The sequence below is a fragment of the Pteronotus mesoamericanus genome, unplaced genomic scaffold, assembly GCF_021234165.1.
Source record: "Pteronotus mesoamericanus isolate MK-2021 breed Mesoamerican mustached bat unplaced genomic scaffold, CSHL_Meso_final scaffold_85, whole genome shotgun sequence".
NCBI classification, from domain to species: Eukaryota; Metazoa; Chordata; class Mammalia; order Chiroptera; family Mormoopidae; genus Pteronotus; species Pteronotus mesoamericanus.
Window position 1 is genome coordinate 8,968,445 of NW_026555329.1, and position 14,107 is coordinate 8,982,551.

Consider the following 14,107-nt stretch of genomic DNA (forward strand, 5'->3'; position numbering starts at 1 on the left):
ACTTTATAGTTTGACAAGTTTTAGATTATTCACCACTTAAGATTTTTCAAATCTATATTCTCTTTTATTAGTGCAAGTGATTGAGAGGTTATTTTATCACATTTACAAAAAAGTGTAATTTCCATAAGCTTTATATTTTAGAAAAGGAAGCAAATGCAGAATCTCTGAAAGTCTTTTCTGCTCCTTCATTCATGTGTGTGATTAAAATCTGACTTCCATTTCTTCACATTATAAACTCTATCAGAATCTCTTTCACGCTTCAATAATCTTCTTTAAAAAAGCTATACTAGACAAAGTGAGACAATGAACACTAGGAATATGCTGTTTATCTCAGATATACTGTTGTCTTTCAGTGACTATTGAATATGATTTGGCTAAGAAACGGGAATAAAGGAGAAATAACAGTGAAAAAACACTTGATATTTTTACTTTACGCATTTGGCATTGAATGCAGTAGTGTCTGCTTGTTGGCTTTTTGGTGATTCAAATTCGTATGCGCTTTCAGCAATAAAAGAAATGGATAAATGAAAGGAATTGCTGAATAAATTAAGTTGAAAACTGCATAATAATAATGCCATTTAGTAATTATTTTGTCTCTATTGTTACGGTGACTACAGACTTGTTGCTTTTAAACATTGTGGTTGTAAAAACCTATCAGTTTTCTCAGTATAAGCTTTAAATTGTAGTGTCTTTCTTTTTTAAAATGAGCAAAGAAAAACATATAATTATGTGAGAAACAGTACACCAAATATGTTTCTAAGGGACTGGTTCAATAGAAAAGGAATAATTAATGAGACAATAAACAAGGAAAAGATAGTCTGGCGCTTAGAAGGAAAATCATCAGAAATGACTGAAAACAATGAAATAATGAAAACAAATTTGCATTAGTTGACTGCGATGCCAAAAATGGAAGACTTAACTTCCATCTTTGGAAGTTAATGTTTCATAAATGTCCATGTGCTACAGCACAATAGGCCTGCTGTTGAAGTTAATGTATCATTTACACTTTGTCATTCGTTCTTTTTGAGGGTGACAGAACACAAGGTCATCCCTTTCTGCTCTAGTGGGACTCAGAGACAACCTATAACCATGGTCACAAAGGACACTTTAGAGGCTAGGGATTAGCCTAAGGAGGAAGAGGAAGTCTGATTAATGGTAGACTTACCAATGTCACAAGCAGATGAGGAGTGGGATATGCAATTGGTCTAGAATAAGAAAAGCTTAATATTCTGAGGGTGGAAAGTGAAGGAGAACAGACTGATAAAGCTAGCAGCTCACTTTGAAAGGGAGGCAGAACGAAAGAAATGGACCAGAGACCTTTAACTTACAGGTATAACCATGGCCTGAGGCAGGGGCCAGTAGACACCAGGCAAACACATAAGGCCGTATTGATGTCAATGATAAAGCAGTCACAAGTAGGCTCTGTGAGATTAGCTGAATGTATAAAGCATGTCAAATGAGAAAATTAAGTAAATATGTGACAGTGACATTTTACAATTAGGACAAGTAAAGTGCATTCACATTAGAGTAGAAATATAAATTAACAGAAGAAATCAGATGAAACTCTATTGGACTCATAATCTTGTCTTTTCTTATATGAAGTAGGGTTGGGGGAAGCAGGCAAGCTGGAAAAACCAAGTCATCCTGGTAGTTTATTTCAAGGGACCCTCTTGAGATCTGGACTGTGTAAAAAGCAGGAAATGCTTGGAGAAAAGAGATAAGCTTTTATTGGCTATTCAAAGAGTAGATTAACTCCTAGATTTCAGTCTGAGCTTGTGGGGGTAATAGCAGAAAAAAAAAAAACCAGTTAAGTTTCAAGCCAGAAAAGTCTAAATTCAAACTGATTTGCTATTTATTAGTAGAGAACTCCTAGGAAAATTAAGTAATCTTCTGAGCATCGATTTCTTTATTTTAAAAATGGGGCTATCAGTACTTACCACAAGGATTAAAGGCAGCCAGAGACACAATGCACCTTAATAGACAGAAGTTCACTTGCTCCTGAGTGAACTGTTCAGAGGTGAGGAGCACCTGTAACACATCCTCAGGGCAAAACCTACCCTGAGTCCAGGTGACCAGAAAGTCATCTTTGACACAATTCCTAAGCCAAACACCTTACTGTACTCCCTTCTTACTTCCCAATTTGTCCACATCCTTTGCTAATGGCTATTAAATTCTAGGAGGGCTCTCAGAATTTTCAGAGCAACTGGTCCTTGATTCTGGTTCATGCCTGTCTCTTATTCACTCTTTTCCACACTTCATTACCTTCCCTAGTTTTCTTCTCTTAGTTGACTGGATGGAGAAGGGTCTTGAGCCCATCCCCTACCCCAGGAATCTTTAGGTGCTCTGCATGTGTGCGTGTGTGTGTCTAGTCTGTAACATCCAGGCCATGGCTTATCAAAGTGGTTCTCCTTTTAGAAAATTGTGTAACTTTGAAGGATATACTAAGTAAAACCACTTAAGGGAGAGGGGGCAGAGAAGGTGAGGATTTCTCAGGTTAGGTAGGCACTTTCTCTTCACAGTACGGAGAGTTACAGAGTGTTTTGTTCAGCCTATGTATTGCTAATTACCATAACAACAACCCACAGCAAAAGAATTTACCACTCAGGCATATCCCAAAGATCTGTTTTTGATTTAGCTGACAGGCTCTCCTGTGTGGCTCCTTCCATCTTGAAGTTTCTATTATCTCAACCGGTAGCGTCCACGTCACCTTGGAAGGTGGAGAGAGGGGAGGATTGCCGTGTTCCATCGGTCTCAGATAGTTGCACTACTTCACCTCTTAGATAGGCAGGGTTTGTAATCTCCCTCAGTGCCCTGGAGGAAATTGAAATGAAAGGTCCACACAGTATAATCATGCCACAAAATGATTCAGAGAAATATTCTGAAATATTCCCTCTTTCCCTAAAGCCAATGGCCCAGAGAATAACAGCTTCCTTCTAAATAAATGAAATTTGGAAGACAGAAACTCAATTATATTTTCACAGCAGCGAGTTTCAGTGTCCCCTAAATTTCTGGCATAACCAGGAAATAAAAATTTGATGTGTTACCCAGAGACACAGCTTCCAATAAGATAAAAGCTCTTGTTTAAGAAATCAACAGTGTTTCACAGAGTACTTTGACACAATTAAGATGTGAGAATATTAGAACTTAATTTCAGGTTAACAAAATTACATTAAAAACGATTCTGCAATTCTTATTTTAAGCTTAGGATAGCCAGAATGGCCATTTCTTTTTCATGCAGTTTTAGGTACAGTAATATTTCATACAGATTTGCTTGCCTGTGATATTTCTCCCATCATTTTTCTGGCTTAGACAGTGCAAACAATAATATATAAAGATGAAGAGCAAGATGGCTTGTATTGATCATAAGGTTTGAAGGGAAAGCCAGATCTCATCTATTTCTACCTCCACCTCCCAGCCTTTTTGAGGTTAAATTATATTGACCAAAAATGTAAAGATGATAAATATCCTTTCTGTACCTTCTAACCACTAGAGGTTGAGTGATAATAGATGTTTCAACATGAATCTTATTTCCCCGTCATCTTTAAAATTTGAATAGTTAGCCCATTTAAGATTTAGTGAATAAAATATTGTGTAAACAAATGAGCAAATTTCATGAAACTATTAAAGGATTCTTGGGTAAATAGTCAATCATATCCCTTTAGTCAGAAGGCAAGCATCTGACTTATAGAAACACAGTTTAAAAAATGGATTTTTTCATTCATCCTTCTACCACACCTACCTATAAAAACAAACATGACCCATTCAAGGCCAAACAGTTAGCTCTCAGTTAGCAACAGAAAAGAACACTTCCCCAGCAACAGGAAAACCCAAAAAGGACATCTATAAATAAAATGTGAAGCCCTCAGCATTTTGCTGATTAAGTGAACAAGATAAATCTTATCCATTCAAATTCGGTGAATGCCCTATAGATTTCAAGAATAAGTAGCCTGATTTTACATGTCTTGTACTTGATTATTTACTTTGGTTTTTACACACTAGACCTTTTCTTGACATTTCTGCTGATTTCTCTGTGGGCATTTATACACATGACCATGATTAGGTAGGAGGTGTCTTATTTTAAGAGGAAATGTGGTAATTCAGGTTCATTTCCATACGCAAAAACAGTTCACAGCAGTGCGTATCTCTGCTTGGTAGCAAGGTTTTTTAAAAAGGTGATGATGAATACACTTGTTGAAGTAAAGTGATAGGAAAATGAACGGCAATTTACTTTCTATCATAATACCACAGTTTTAAAATTTAAAGAAATCTTAAAGATTATTTGAGCTTGAGCCACAAGGATCCATTGATGCTTCAAATAACCAACTCTATTACTGTACAGAATATATTAGTGTTCATCTCATTGTAGATTTCAACCTCTTAGCTTTACAAAAAAAGACACTGAAGCTTAACAAATGATGAACTTTCACTAGAAGATTTAATCATATTTAATTGCAAAGACAGAACCACAGTGCAAATCTTCTCAGGCTTTTATTCTTTCCGTTCCACAGCCATATATCTAATAGTGCTTCCATGTAATCGTACATCTATTACAAATAGTTTTAAATTTAATTTTTTTTTTGAAAATAGAAAGATCATATATTCAAAGATGAACACAGGTCAAAGTAACTTTGTGCCAATTAATTTAATATATCACCATTTAAAAACAATAGTGATTCTTAGGATAATCATATTTTTTGAATTAATTGTTATGCTAGTAAAGTAGAAAGCAATATAATAACAGTCTTTGATTTCACCCTTACTGTGCAGAAATGGAACTAGCTGAGGTAAGCCTTAAATATGGGGACATATTAGGTTTTGTCTTTGAGCACTGATTCCTTTTCTCATTTCCTCCTTTGGCTAAAGGCAAAAACAGGAGGTCAAAAGCTCATCACAAGTCTTATGATTTATATAAAAAACTGGGGACAAGATCATTGCAAATTTTTAGTTTTTAAAGTTACCTGATTCAATATACTTAAAGACAGTATATATACATATACTAAATTCTAAATTATGTAACTATACAGCATACATATACATATACAATGTATGTATATATTTTACTTTTTCACTCAATATTCATTCTACTAATAGTTGTGTTAACTTGGGCAAAAAAGAATCCCTTAACTTTCTGAGCCTTGGGTTGTTGTGCAGCACTTAAAACAGAGCCTGGCACATGGTGAGAACTTAATATTAGGTATTCTAGAGAATTATATATCTGATATTACACATGAGTATATATATCTTTATTGGTATCTGTTTATATACAAGTGAAGTTTTTTTCTTTTTTTTAAATCCTCACCTGTGGATATGTTTATTAAATTTAGAGAGGGAGGGTATGTAGGAGGGAGGGAGAGAGAGAGAGAGAGAGAGACGGAGAGATAGAGAAACATCCATTAGATCCCGTAGATGCTTTGATTGAGGATCAAATCTAAAACCCACGTACGTGACCTGACTGGAATTGAACCGATTCTGTGTACAGGACAACCTCCAACCAACAGAGCCACCCAGTCTGAGCAAGTGAAGTTTCTTCTATAATATCATTATTTGTTTGGTCCTATAGACAAAAATAATTTTGTAAAAGTAATTTTGCTGTGCATTTCCCTTTCTTTTTATGTTGTAGGGCTGTGAAACTATTCTGTTTAATATAATATACATTTTTTTCAAAAGTCAGCACAGAGAGTGACAATTTTTAAAAATCAAATCATTTAGAAGGTTGGGGAATCTCAAGAAAGAGAGTGGACTGCAAGAGAATCTAACAATATTACAAATTTATGAAACAATCTTATAAAGGGGGTGTTGGAAAGGTGCTGAACTAAGCAATCTTGGGAATACGTGAAGTTTGTAACACAAAACAAAAGGAACTATGTCTAGACATTTACTCTAGTTCATAAAGTTGTTTTTGCAAGGGGGTATTGGTGAACAATATTGCTATACATGTATACTGAAACTGAGCAATTAAGTACATGGATGGCAGATGGTAGTAACCCTGTTAGAGTGGAATTTCACAAATTAGCAAAGGGGAGATAATCCGTCCTGGAGTGATCCCGCTGGTAATGAGTTAGAGTTGGATACATTAGTAGATACATGTTTAGCTTAATATACAGATAGTTCCATACAGAAATATTTATAGGTAGGTATTATATATGGATTAGTGTATACCCATATATTTCCTTGTTTTGTCAACTGCAGGGCTGAAAAAAAGGGCACTCTGAGTAGTAAAGAACACAGCTAGTCCCTCCATCTTGATTACCAATATCATTCTTCAATAAAAGAACCAAAGTTCCCTAGAGAAATGACTGATTCTAGGACTGTGGTACGATGTAGTACCAGGAAGTAAAAAAGTGCTCAAAAACAAAAACAAAAAACCACCTTACACTGATGGATATTTAAAAAATATAGGACAACTGAAAGAGCTCCCAATCACCAAAGCTGGGACAATGTAAAAAATAAAATAGTAATGGATTTAACCCAAAGTATAAAATAAATATCTGTGAGTTCATACTCACATAAACAAATGATTGATTCAGTAAAATGCAGAAAACTTCCTATGCAAAATCAATCAAAATAATTTATGTAGATTACGCCCCCCTCGAGGAGGAGGAGCATAAATCACTGATCATTAAAAGTAGGCTGCACATAGTAACTTCTTTTCAAGGAGTATAGTGTGAAAAGGTGGGAAAAAGAGTAAGTTTGCAGCGGAGAAACCTGGCAAACACCACCTCAGCCAGGTGGTCAAGATCAATGTCAAGGGTGATAAATCATGTCAAATAGTATGTATTTTTGAGAGGTGATCTCGGGCAAGTTACTAAACCTGTCATCACCTCTGAGGGTAATAAGATCTACTGTGATGATCTTTTTCAATCGTTAAATATATGTAAAATGTTGAATATATGTAAAATGTCTTCTGCAGCACCCGGCCCATAATAGGTCTGAAATATAATATTCATTGAGAATTAAATGTTTGAAAGTGCTCTGGGTCTAATTTTTGTGATGTAAAAATATTTATTTTATAAAATATTGGCTGAGATTGCTAGTGACTTAATAATACTTCTGAAATATAATAAAGACATATATATAATATTATGTGTGTATACATAACATGGTCCTTTCATTTTAGGGCTTGGTTTCATGGCACTATTATTGAAGAGACATGTGGACATTACTGGGACTGTATCTGCTGTTAGCAAAGCTTCCTATTATTTCCATGTGTCTCTTAGGCTTAAATTGCCTCAGTATTTCCTCCAAAAATACCATGCAAGAAAAAAGTGTATGCTGGGCTATTTGAAGGTAGATATCACATCATGAAGAAATGCTGCGAGATTTCTGCTTGCTCTTACCCTATACTAAAGCTATACAAAGAATAGGATATCCTGCAGTTGTCTCTTTTTAGAAAGTGTCTCCACTGTTGTCATTGTGTTACTTCAATATGGATTCACTGGCTTTAAACTGGACCTTGTTAATGAATGCATAATACTATTTAATGTTCTGTGGAGATGGTGACACTGGTGACATTGCATTATGAAGAAACTGAAGTTGATAGCATGGTTTAAGAAATCAGAAGATTAAATGTGACAATTGTTTGACAGATGCAACTTGCTTGGGAGGTTGATTCTATACTTTGCCAGTTTCTCAAAAGGAATTACAGCAAATTTGTGCTAACCTGAACATGTAGCAGGTTTTTGGTTCGCAGACCAATGCTCAATCCACTGGCTAAACCAGCCAGAGCTCTTAAATATGTAGCTGATTTTTTTTTAAAATACTAAAAAATAAGCAAACTGGACATTGAGAATTGTCATTTGGAGGTTTAGAAATCACTGGCAGTGGCCTGTTTGAAAGCATCAGACACTTGATTTCTGCCTCTGACCTCTTTTTGTCATCCTTTCTTGTTAATCAGACAGATTGGATCTGCTATTGGAGAATCAAACATCTGGGAATGATAGACACAGATGCATCCTTATCATGTGTTTCTTAAGATCGATTGCTTTGTTTGTTTTAAATTTCTGATTGATAGCCAAAGAACCCAGCATCTCAGATAAGCCTGTCCCAGGTTTCCTCTATAACAAGTGATAGGATGTTTTTAAGATCACATGGAATAAAACTGCAATCTGTGTCAAATTAGGTGCTTACTTTTTTAAAGAACCTAGTTGCTCCTGTATGCATTCTTTCTCAACTATCTAACTCCTAAATTTCCATAACTCTAAAACAACATCTTATTCTTTGTTGATTCCCTTGCTAGCAAAATGACTTTGATGGATGCTTAAAATATTAGTTTGTTTTTAATGTATTTTATCTTTATTATATCCCCTCCTGTTACCACCATTGAAAATATTTGCCATGTACATGTGAAGGGATAATAGGTATAGCTAACAATTGCCATAAACTTCTCTCCGGCATTCTTAGTGACAATAAAAGTTATTCCCCATAACTGCAAGATAGGAACACCAAATGGCCAATTAAAAAAAGTCTTTCAACATCAAGGATTTTGTTTATCAAGTTTAATTAGGACTATTCCTTTTGGGGTCTTTTAGGAAGTGATTCGCCCATTCATTTAAGAAATATTTGTCTATTACGTGCCATGCACTATCCTTGAATTCTAGAATAGGTGCTGAGAAGGTATCATTGAACAAAACAGAAAAAAATCCTGACCTCATGGAGCTTACATTCTAGTAGAAGGAAGAGAGACAATAAGAAAAATAGTATTTATGTTAGAAGGTGTAAGTTCTATGAAGAAAAGGGAAGCAAGGAAAGGATGCTTGGCGAGAGGCAACATTTTAAATGAGATGGTCAGAGCAGGCTTCTTTGGAAAGGGTGACATTTGAGCAAAGATGGGACAGAGAAGTGAGGGGGTTAGCCATGCAAGTATCTCAAGGAAAGATCTTTCCAGATAAAGGGAACAGTCAGTGCAAAGGCCCCAGGGCAAGAGGATGCCCTGTTGTTACAGGAACATGGTGCTAGAACAAAGTGCTTAGTAGAAATGAGGTCAGAGAGGTGACTGCAGGGACTTGGTAGGCTAGCTAGCATAAGGTTTTTTAGGTCACAGAAAGACTGGTTGAGAAAGCTGGGAGCTAATGGTTTTGGCTTGTTCTGAGGTCTACAGTCACATCTGAATGTTCAAAGCATATCCATGTCATACTTCAGGCGGTATAAACCTTGTGTCGATACGTAACATTAAAGTAAGTGAAAATGTCTTGCTTGTGGAATTGGAAAAATATAGAAAATTAAATACTCATGCCAGACACTTTAAGTACAGTTTTAATTCACTAGCTGGAATCTTAAATATTAATGAGATTCCTTCTCTGTTTTCTTATTTACAGGTTGGAACAGTATCTTTTTCCAGGTTCCTTGTAGTTTCTAGTATCTCTTGGTTTCCCTTAATATCTTAGTCCAGATAGTATTTTCCAATCTTATTTTCCTATTCATGGCTTAATCTGTCAACACCAGTAACACATTTTATTGTGTTGCAGAGGTCAGCATTTTGCTGGCCCAGAAATACAGATGTATCAGATATAAACTAAAGCAACAAAACCTACCTGGCCTCAATTAGTTGCAGGGAGTTAAATCAGAATTTTTCTTTAATTCCAATCTAAATGAACCATTTTGTTTCCTTGTTAAGGACACAATAGCATAGAGATAGCACAAGATCCGTAGTATCTTCACTAAATGCTTTGAGATGAGAATAAGTAAATTTCATTTTCTTCATAGTACTATTATGAAGGAACAGGATGGAGGGAGGGGGGCGACTCTGACAAAGGAAAAGGAACTACTACTAGTTTTAATTTTCCAAAATGCCTTTGTACCCCTTGTTTAAAAAATAAAACAAAACAAAACAAACCAGAAGGAAAGGGGTTCTGTATGTCAAATGTGAACATTTACTTCTCAATTTTGGGGGGCACTGTTTCTACAATTGGGTAACACAGCAGGTTCCGGTAAACGGCGATGGAGGTAAAAGTAGCGGCCTCGAATTCCACACACTGTACCCAGCGGCAGGCTCAGAGCTATCTCAGGGGCTTCCAGGCACATTGCGTTCTCGAGTTCTAGCCCAGCGAAGTTGGGACTCTTTACAATGACACCTGCTAAAATTCGCTGACCCTGATAGTCAAACACCTCGGGTCAAGAAGCCAGTAAAGCTGCAGAGGTGGCTGTTAGAAAACATAAGTGACTTTAATTTTGGGGGCGGGGGGGACCTCTAAGCCCTCGTTGTTATGCAGAAGCTGGCCAATCAACTCATCAGCGACAGTCCTAACTGCTGGGATCTGGGTAAAGCTGATATGCCCCGTATCACTTCCACAACCTGTCGCGTACCCCAGTAAAGAACTCGCCGAGGATTGGTACAGACGTAGGAAAGTTTCCGTCAAAGTTTAGGAGAGAACGACAGGGCTGGGAGCACTTTCGGATCTTATTTAAAGCCCAGACGTACAGGCACCCGAACCTCCCGCGCGCACTTCAGCTGCTGCCGGGGCCAGAGCAATGAGAGGGGGAAGCTTTTCTACAGGACATCTGCCACCTTGTCCCCGAGACGCGCGAGCTCCGCAGCGCCATCCGTCAAAGGCTCGGCTTCCGTCGGTCTCGCTCCACCCCAGGGCCGGCCGACCCCGGCGAGCGGCGGAGGACAAGCGGGTCTCGCTGGCGTGCGCGCCGGCTCCTTCGCTAGCCTGGCGCCGGGACCTCTCTCCATTCCCCGCGACCCCTTTTCGACATGAGCACCGAACTCCAAGTGCCCAGGGACCGGTTCCGAGTGGGCTACCGGACGCCGCTCTCCACACCCTGACGCGCCGGCGCTTTGGCGACACTCACGAGACGCCGGCGGCTCCGGCGTCCGCCAATGGGAGCGCACGTCGCGGGGAGACGCGGACGTCGCTCTTCCAAGATGGCGGCGCGTCCGTCGCGAGCAGCCGGGCCGGGGGGAAGCCAGCGAAGCCGAGTAAAGCTGCCGCCCGGGAAAGGACTGAAGGATCTGTTGCCGCCGTTGGCGGCGGCTCGGGCAGTTTTCGGTGCTGCTACGGCTGCTGCCATGCGGCGAGGCTAGGGAGGAGCTCACTTCCCTGGGGTGTAATAATGTTAACAGAGGTAAGCGGAGACGGCGGCCAGTGTTTACCTGTGAAATGGGGAAGGGGTCTGTGCCAGCCCGCCAGAGAACATCATTTCTCGCGCCCGCGGGCCCGACCCTCGGCAGCGGGCCGCGGGGCCCGAGGAGCAGCGGGGATCCTACAAGTGCCCCCTGAATAGGATCTGTGCTGACTCAACAGAGTCTCGCTACCTCCTGCTGCCTGTGCTCTTCTTTCGCAGTTGTCACTTGCCCGTCGTCCCTGGCACTGCTCTCCCTCCTGCGGTCGTTACCTGTTAACTTGCCTCTCCCTTCGTGGTGTCCACTTACGTGCTGCTGTGTGGTAGCGAGGGTCTTTGCGTTGCCGCTGGTTCCCATTTCCCCACGGTGTGCCCGAACTGTCCCTTCTCCAGCCTCCGGCCTCCACGGCCCTCCACCTCCACGCTCGGTCAGCATCCTGGGTTTGTCACTTGGCCAGACCGGCTTGTGTCCCACCCCCACCTTTGACTACTTCGTGGACCTTCTCTTTCCTCCGCGACCCTTGGGTAAGCTCCACTCCCACACCCAGTCACCTTTCGCTTAAATCGTGGGAAGAAGAAAGTTCTGTTTGGCATCCACCCTCTTGATTGCTTAACGTTCCCTTGGTACTCTCTCTCGGAAACAGGTTTTTTCCCTTGGACCTGAAATGGAAATAGGGCAGCTATGACTAGCCGGTCAATTTCTAGTGCCTAATGTCCATTGCAAAAAGCAGACTTTGAAGAAGACTTTGCCTTTACTTTAAGAACCAAATTGATGTAACTAAGTATTTGACACAGTGAATACAGTTGGATATAGTGGTATAGGTTGGTGCAGGCATCAATGAAGATAAATTCCGAAGTTTGTAGATTTAAGGAAGTATCTTAAAAACTGTTCGAAGTCCTGTGAGGATTCCGGTGTCAGCTGTCAGGGACTGGCTTGGGCATCTTTGGGGCCGAACTCAGGATGGGAATCAGTTTTAATGGGCAGTGGGAGGTATTCTTATTTGGGCCAAAAAGAAAATAAGAACGTTTGTGGTAATAAAGGACTTACTTGCCTTTCCAACTTGGTTAACTCTGAGGAACTTCCTACTTTGGTATTTGTGCTTAATAATCTATACACAGAGCCTGGCATATGACGTGTTTATTAAATACTTACTGATTGACTTTAATTCATGAACTACTTATTTTTAGTAGTTTGTAGTTCGCTGTGTATTTCCAGATTCCACAGATTTTTTTCTTTCATTTCTGGAGTTTATTTCATTCCTGTAGATTATGGTATACCATAAGTTTCTGTTGTCATTAGCAGTATTAGTTTAAAAAAAGATCTTAGAAGTAGCAGAAGTTCTATTTTTACCATCAGTGTGAAATTTTGTTAAGAATAACTAGCCTTATAATAAGTTTTCAGTGGTGTCTCTAATGTACGATATTATAAGAGAACCTTTTTATTAAACTTGGCTTAGGTTAGCACATTTTAAAACAATTGTAATGCTTTCACATGAACTCGTTATGTCTGCTAGTACAGTAAAATGATAGTCTTGATTTGGAAAGATTGAACTTCTAAGCTTTTGTATTTTATAATAATTTTGTGTTTCAGTGACATATTTTAAACAGTAAGTCAGTGAGAGTAATAAGATGCACTTTAGTGCTTGGTGTGTACCATGCACAGCTCGTAAGTGGCAGAGCCAGCGTTCCAGCTTTGGCAGTCTCCGCCAAGTCTGCTAACCACTACACTGGATTGCCTCTCTAAAGTAAGGTCCAGATTAAGTGGTACGTGGATCTGATCTGTGTTCTTTGGCACTCATTTTATAGATTAGAAAACTGAAGTCCAGAGACTTGTCCAAGGTCAAACACTAGTGGCAAAGGTGAAACTAGAATCCCATCTCCTGACTCTCAGTACCGAGCTCTGACCATTTTGCTCTCAATGAATAGTTTTCAGCTCTTTTGATAGATTTTAAAATAGGCTACTTTCTTGTCTGAATATGGTCAAGATACACTGAAAGTTATCATTACCTGAGACTTCTTTACTTTTAGCTTTTTTGTTTTTTTAAACAAAGCTCAGAAAAAGCCCTGTTTTGAAATATTTTAGATAAGAGAATTTGACTCGGCCTGGCTGAGTGACTCAGTTGTTTGGAGTCCTTTTTCTCTCTTTCTCTCTCTGCCAGCCCACCCCTCTACAATCAATAGACATATCCTTGGGTGAGGGTTTAAATTTTTTTTTTTACTCAGTGTTAGTTACTAAAAAGTGAGTAGTATGGAACTCCTTTTTACTGCTTCTTGTAGTGCTAACATTAGATAAACAAGGAATAGGATTTAATTTATGTTAGATATTAAAATGCATAATGAAGACCTGTGTTTTGAAAGATTCTCACGTTCAGCAAGCATAGCCTATGCTCAGAAGAAAGTGGTGCCTGTACTCTCTGCATGATTCTTTTACATTTTGACATTGAAGTAGATGACAGGCTCTCCATTAGCCTGATAAGAAGGCTGAGGTTGAGTTGAAGTGGCTCGCTTGTAGTGAGTAGCAGAGCCAGCAGTCACATCAAAGTCCTCTTATTCCAAATTGTGTGTTGTTTTTGTGGTTTGGAATGGAATGCATCATTAACTTTTTGTACCTGACGATAAACATTATACCATTTTTAGTTTGTTTTTTTTTTTTAATCGAGGTGAGGATTCCAGATAGGTATACACACAATAACATAACAATGATAAACATTCATATGAATGTTTTGCTTTTTGTCAGAATAGATCTTTGAAACCTTGTCAGAAATGAGAAACTATACAAGTGATCAACAAAGGGCTATATTAAATTACGCTAAAAGAGAAAATGACTCAATTGAGCAGATATGTGCAGTGAACTTTGAAACTTGTGAAATACGATAGATTAGTGTGAATTGAAAATACAGCTCCAGGAGGTCATCTTGTTTTTATTTTTTTTATATGTCCAGTTTTGTTTTGTTTTTTTTCCTTGTACTGTCTTTGCTCCTGTTAGGACTTCTTCGTCTTAATGTTACTCCTGCAACATTTGGCAAAAAATTTGTCGTAATAT

General features: G+C 38.8%; 1 protein-coding gene across 4 annotated transcripts in view; it reads left to right on the plus strand.

Moving 5' to 3' along the window:
• The first annotated feature begins 10,317 nt into the window (after nucleotides 1-10,317).
• SNX13 (sorting nexin 13) overlaps nucleotides 10,318-14,107 on the plus strand; it is a 105,638-nt gene continuing 101,848 nt past the window's right edge. For 2 of the 4 annotated variants that reach the window (XM_054564158.1, XM_054564159.1), the window contains exon 1: nucleotides 10,532-11,067. In XM_054564158.1, the coding sequence (XP_054420133.1) occupies nucleotides 11,056-11,067 (12 nt within the window). In that variant the 5' untranslated portion in view covers nucleotides 10,532-11,055. Of the gene's footprint in view, nucleotides 11,068-14,107 lie in introns of all 4 variants that reach the window. The other 2 variants (XM_054564160.1, XM_054564161.1) reach the window with 2 other exon arrangements.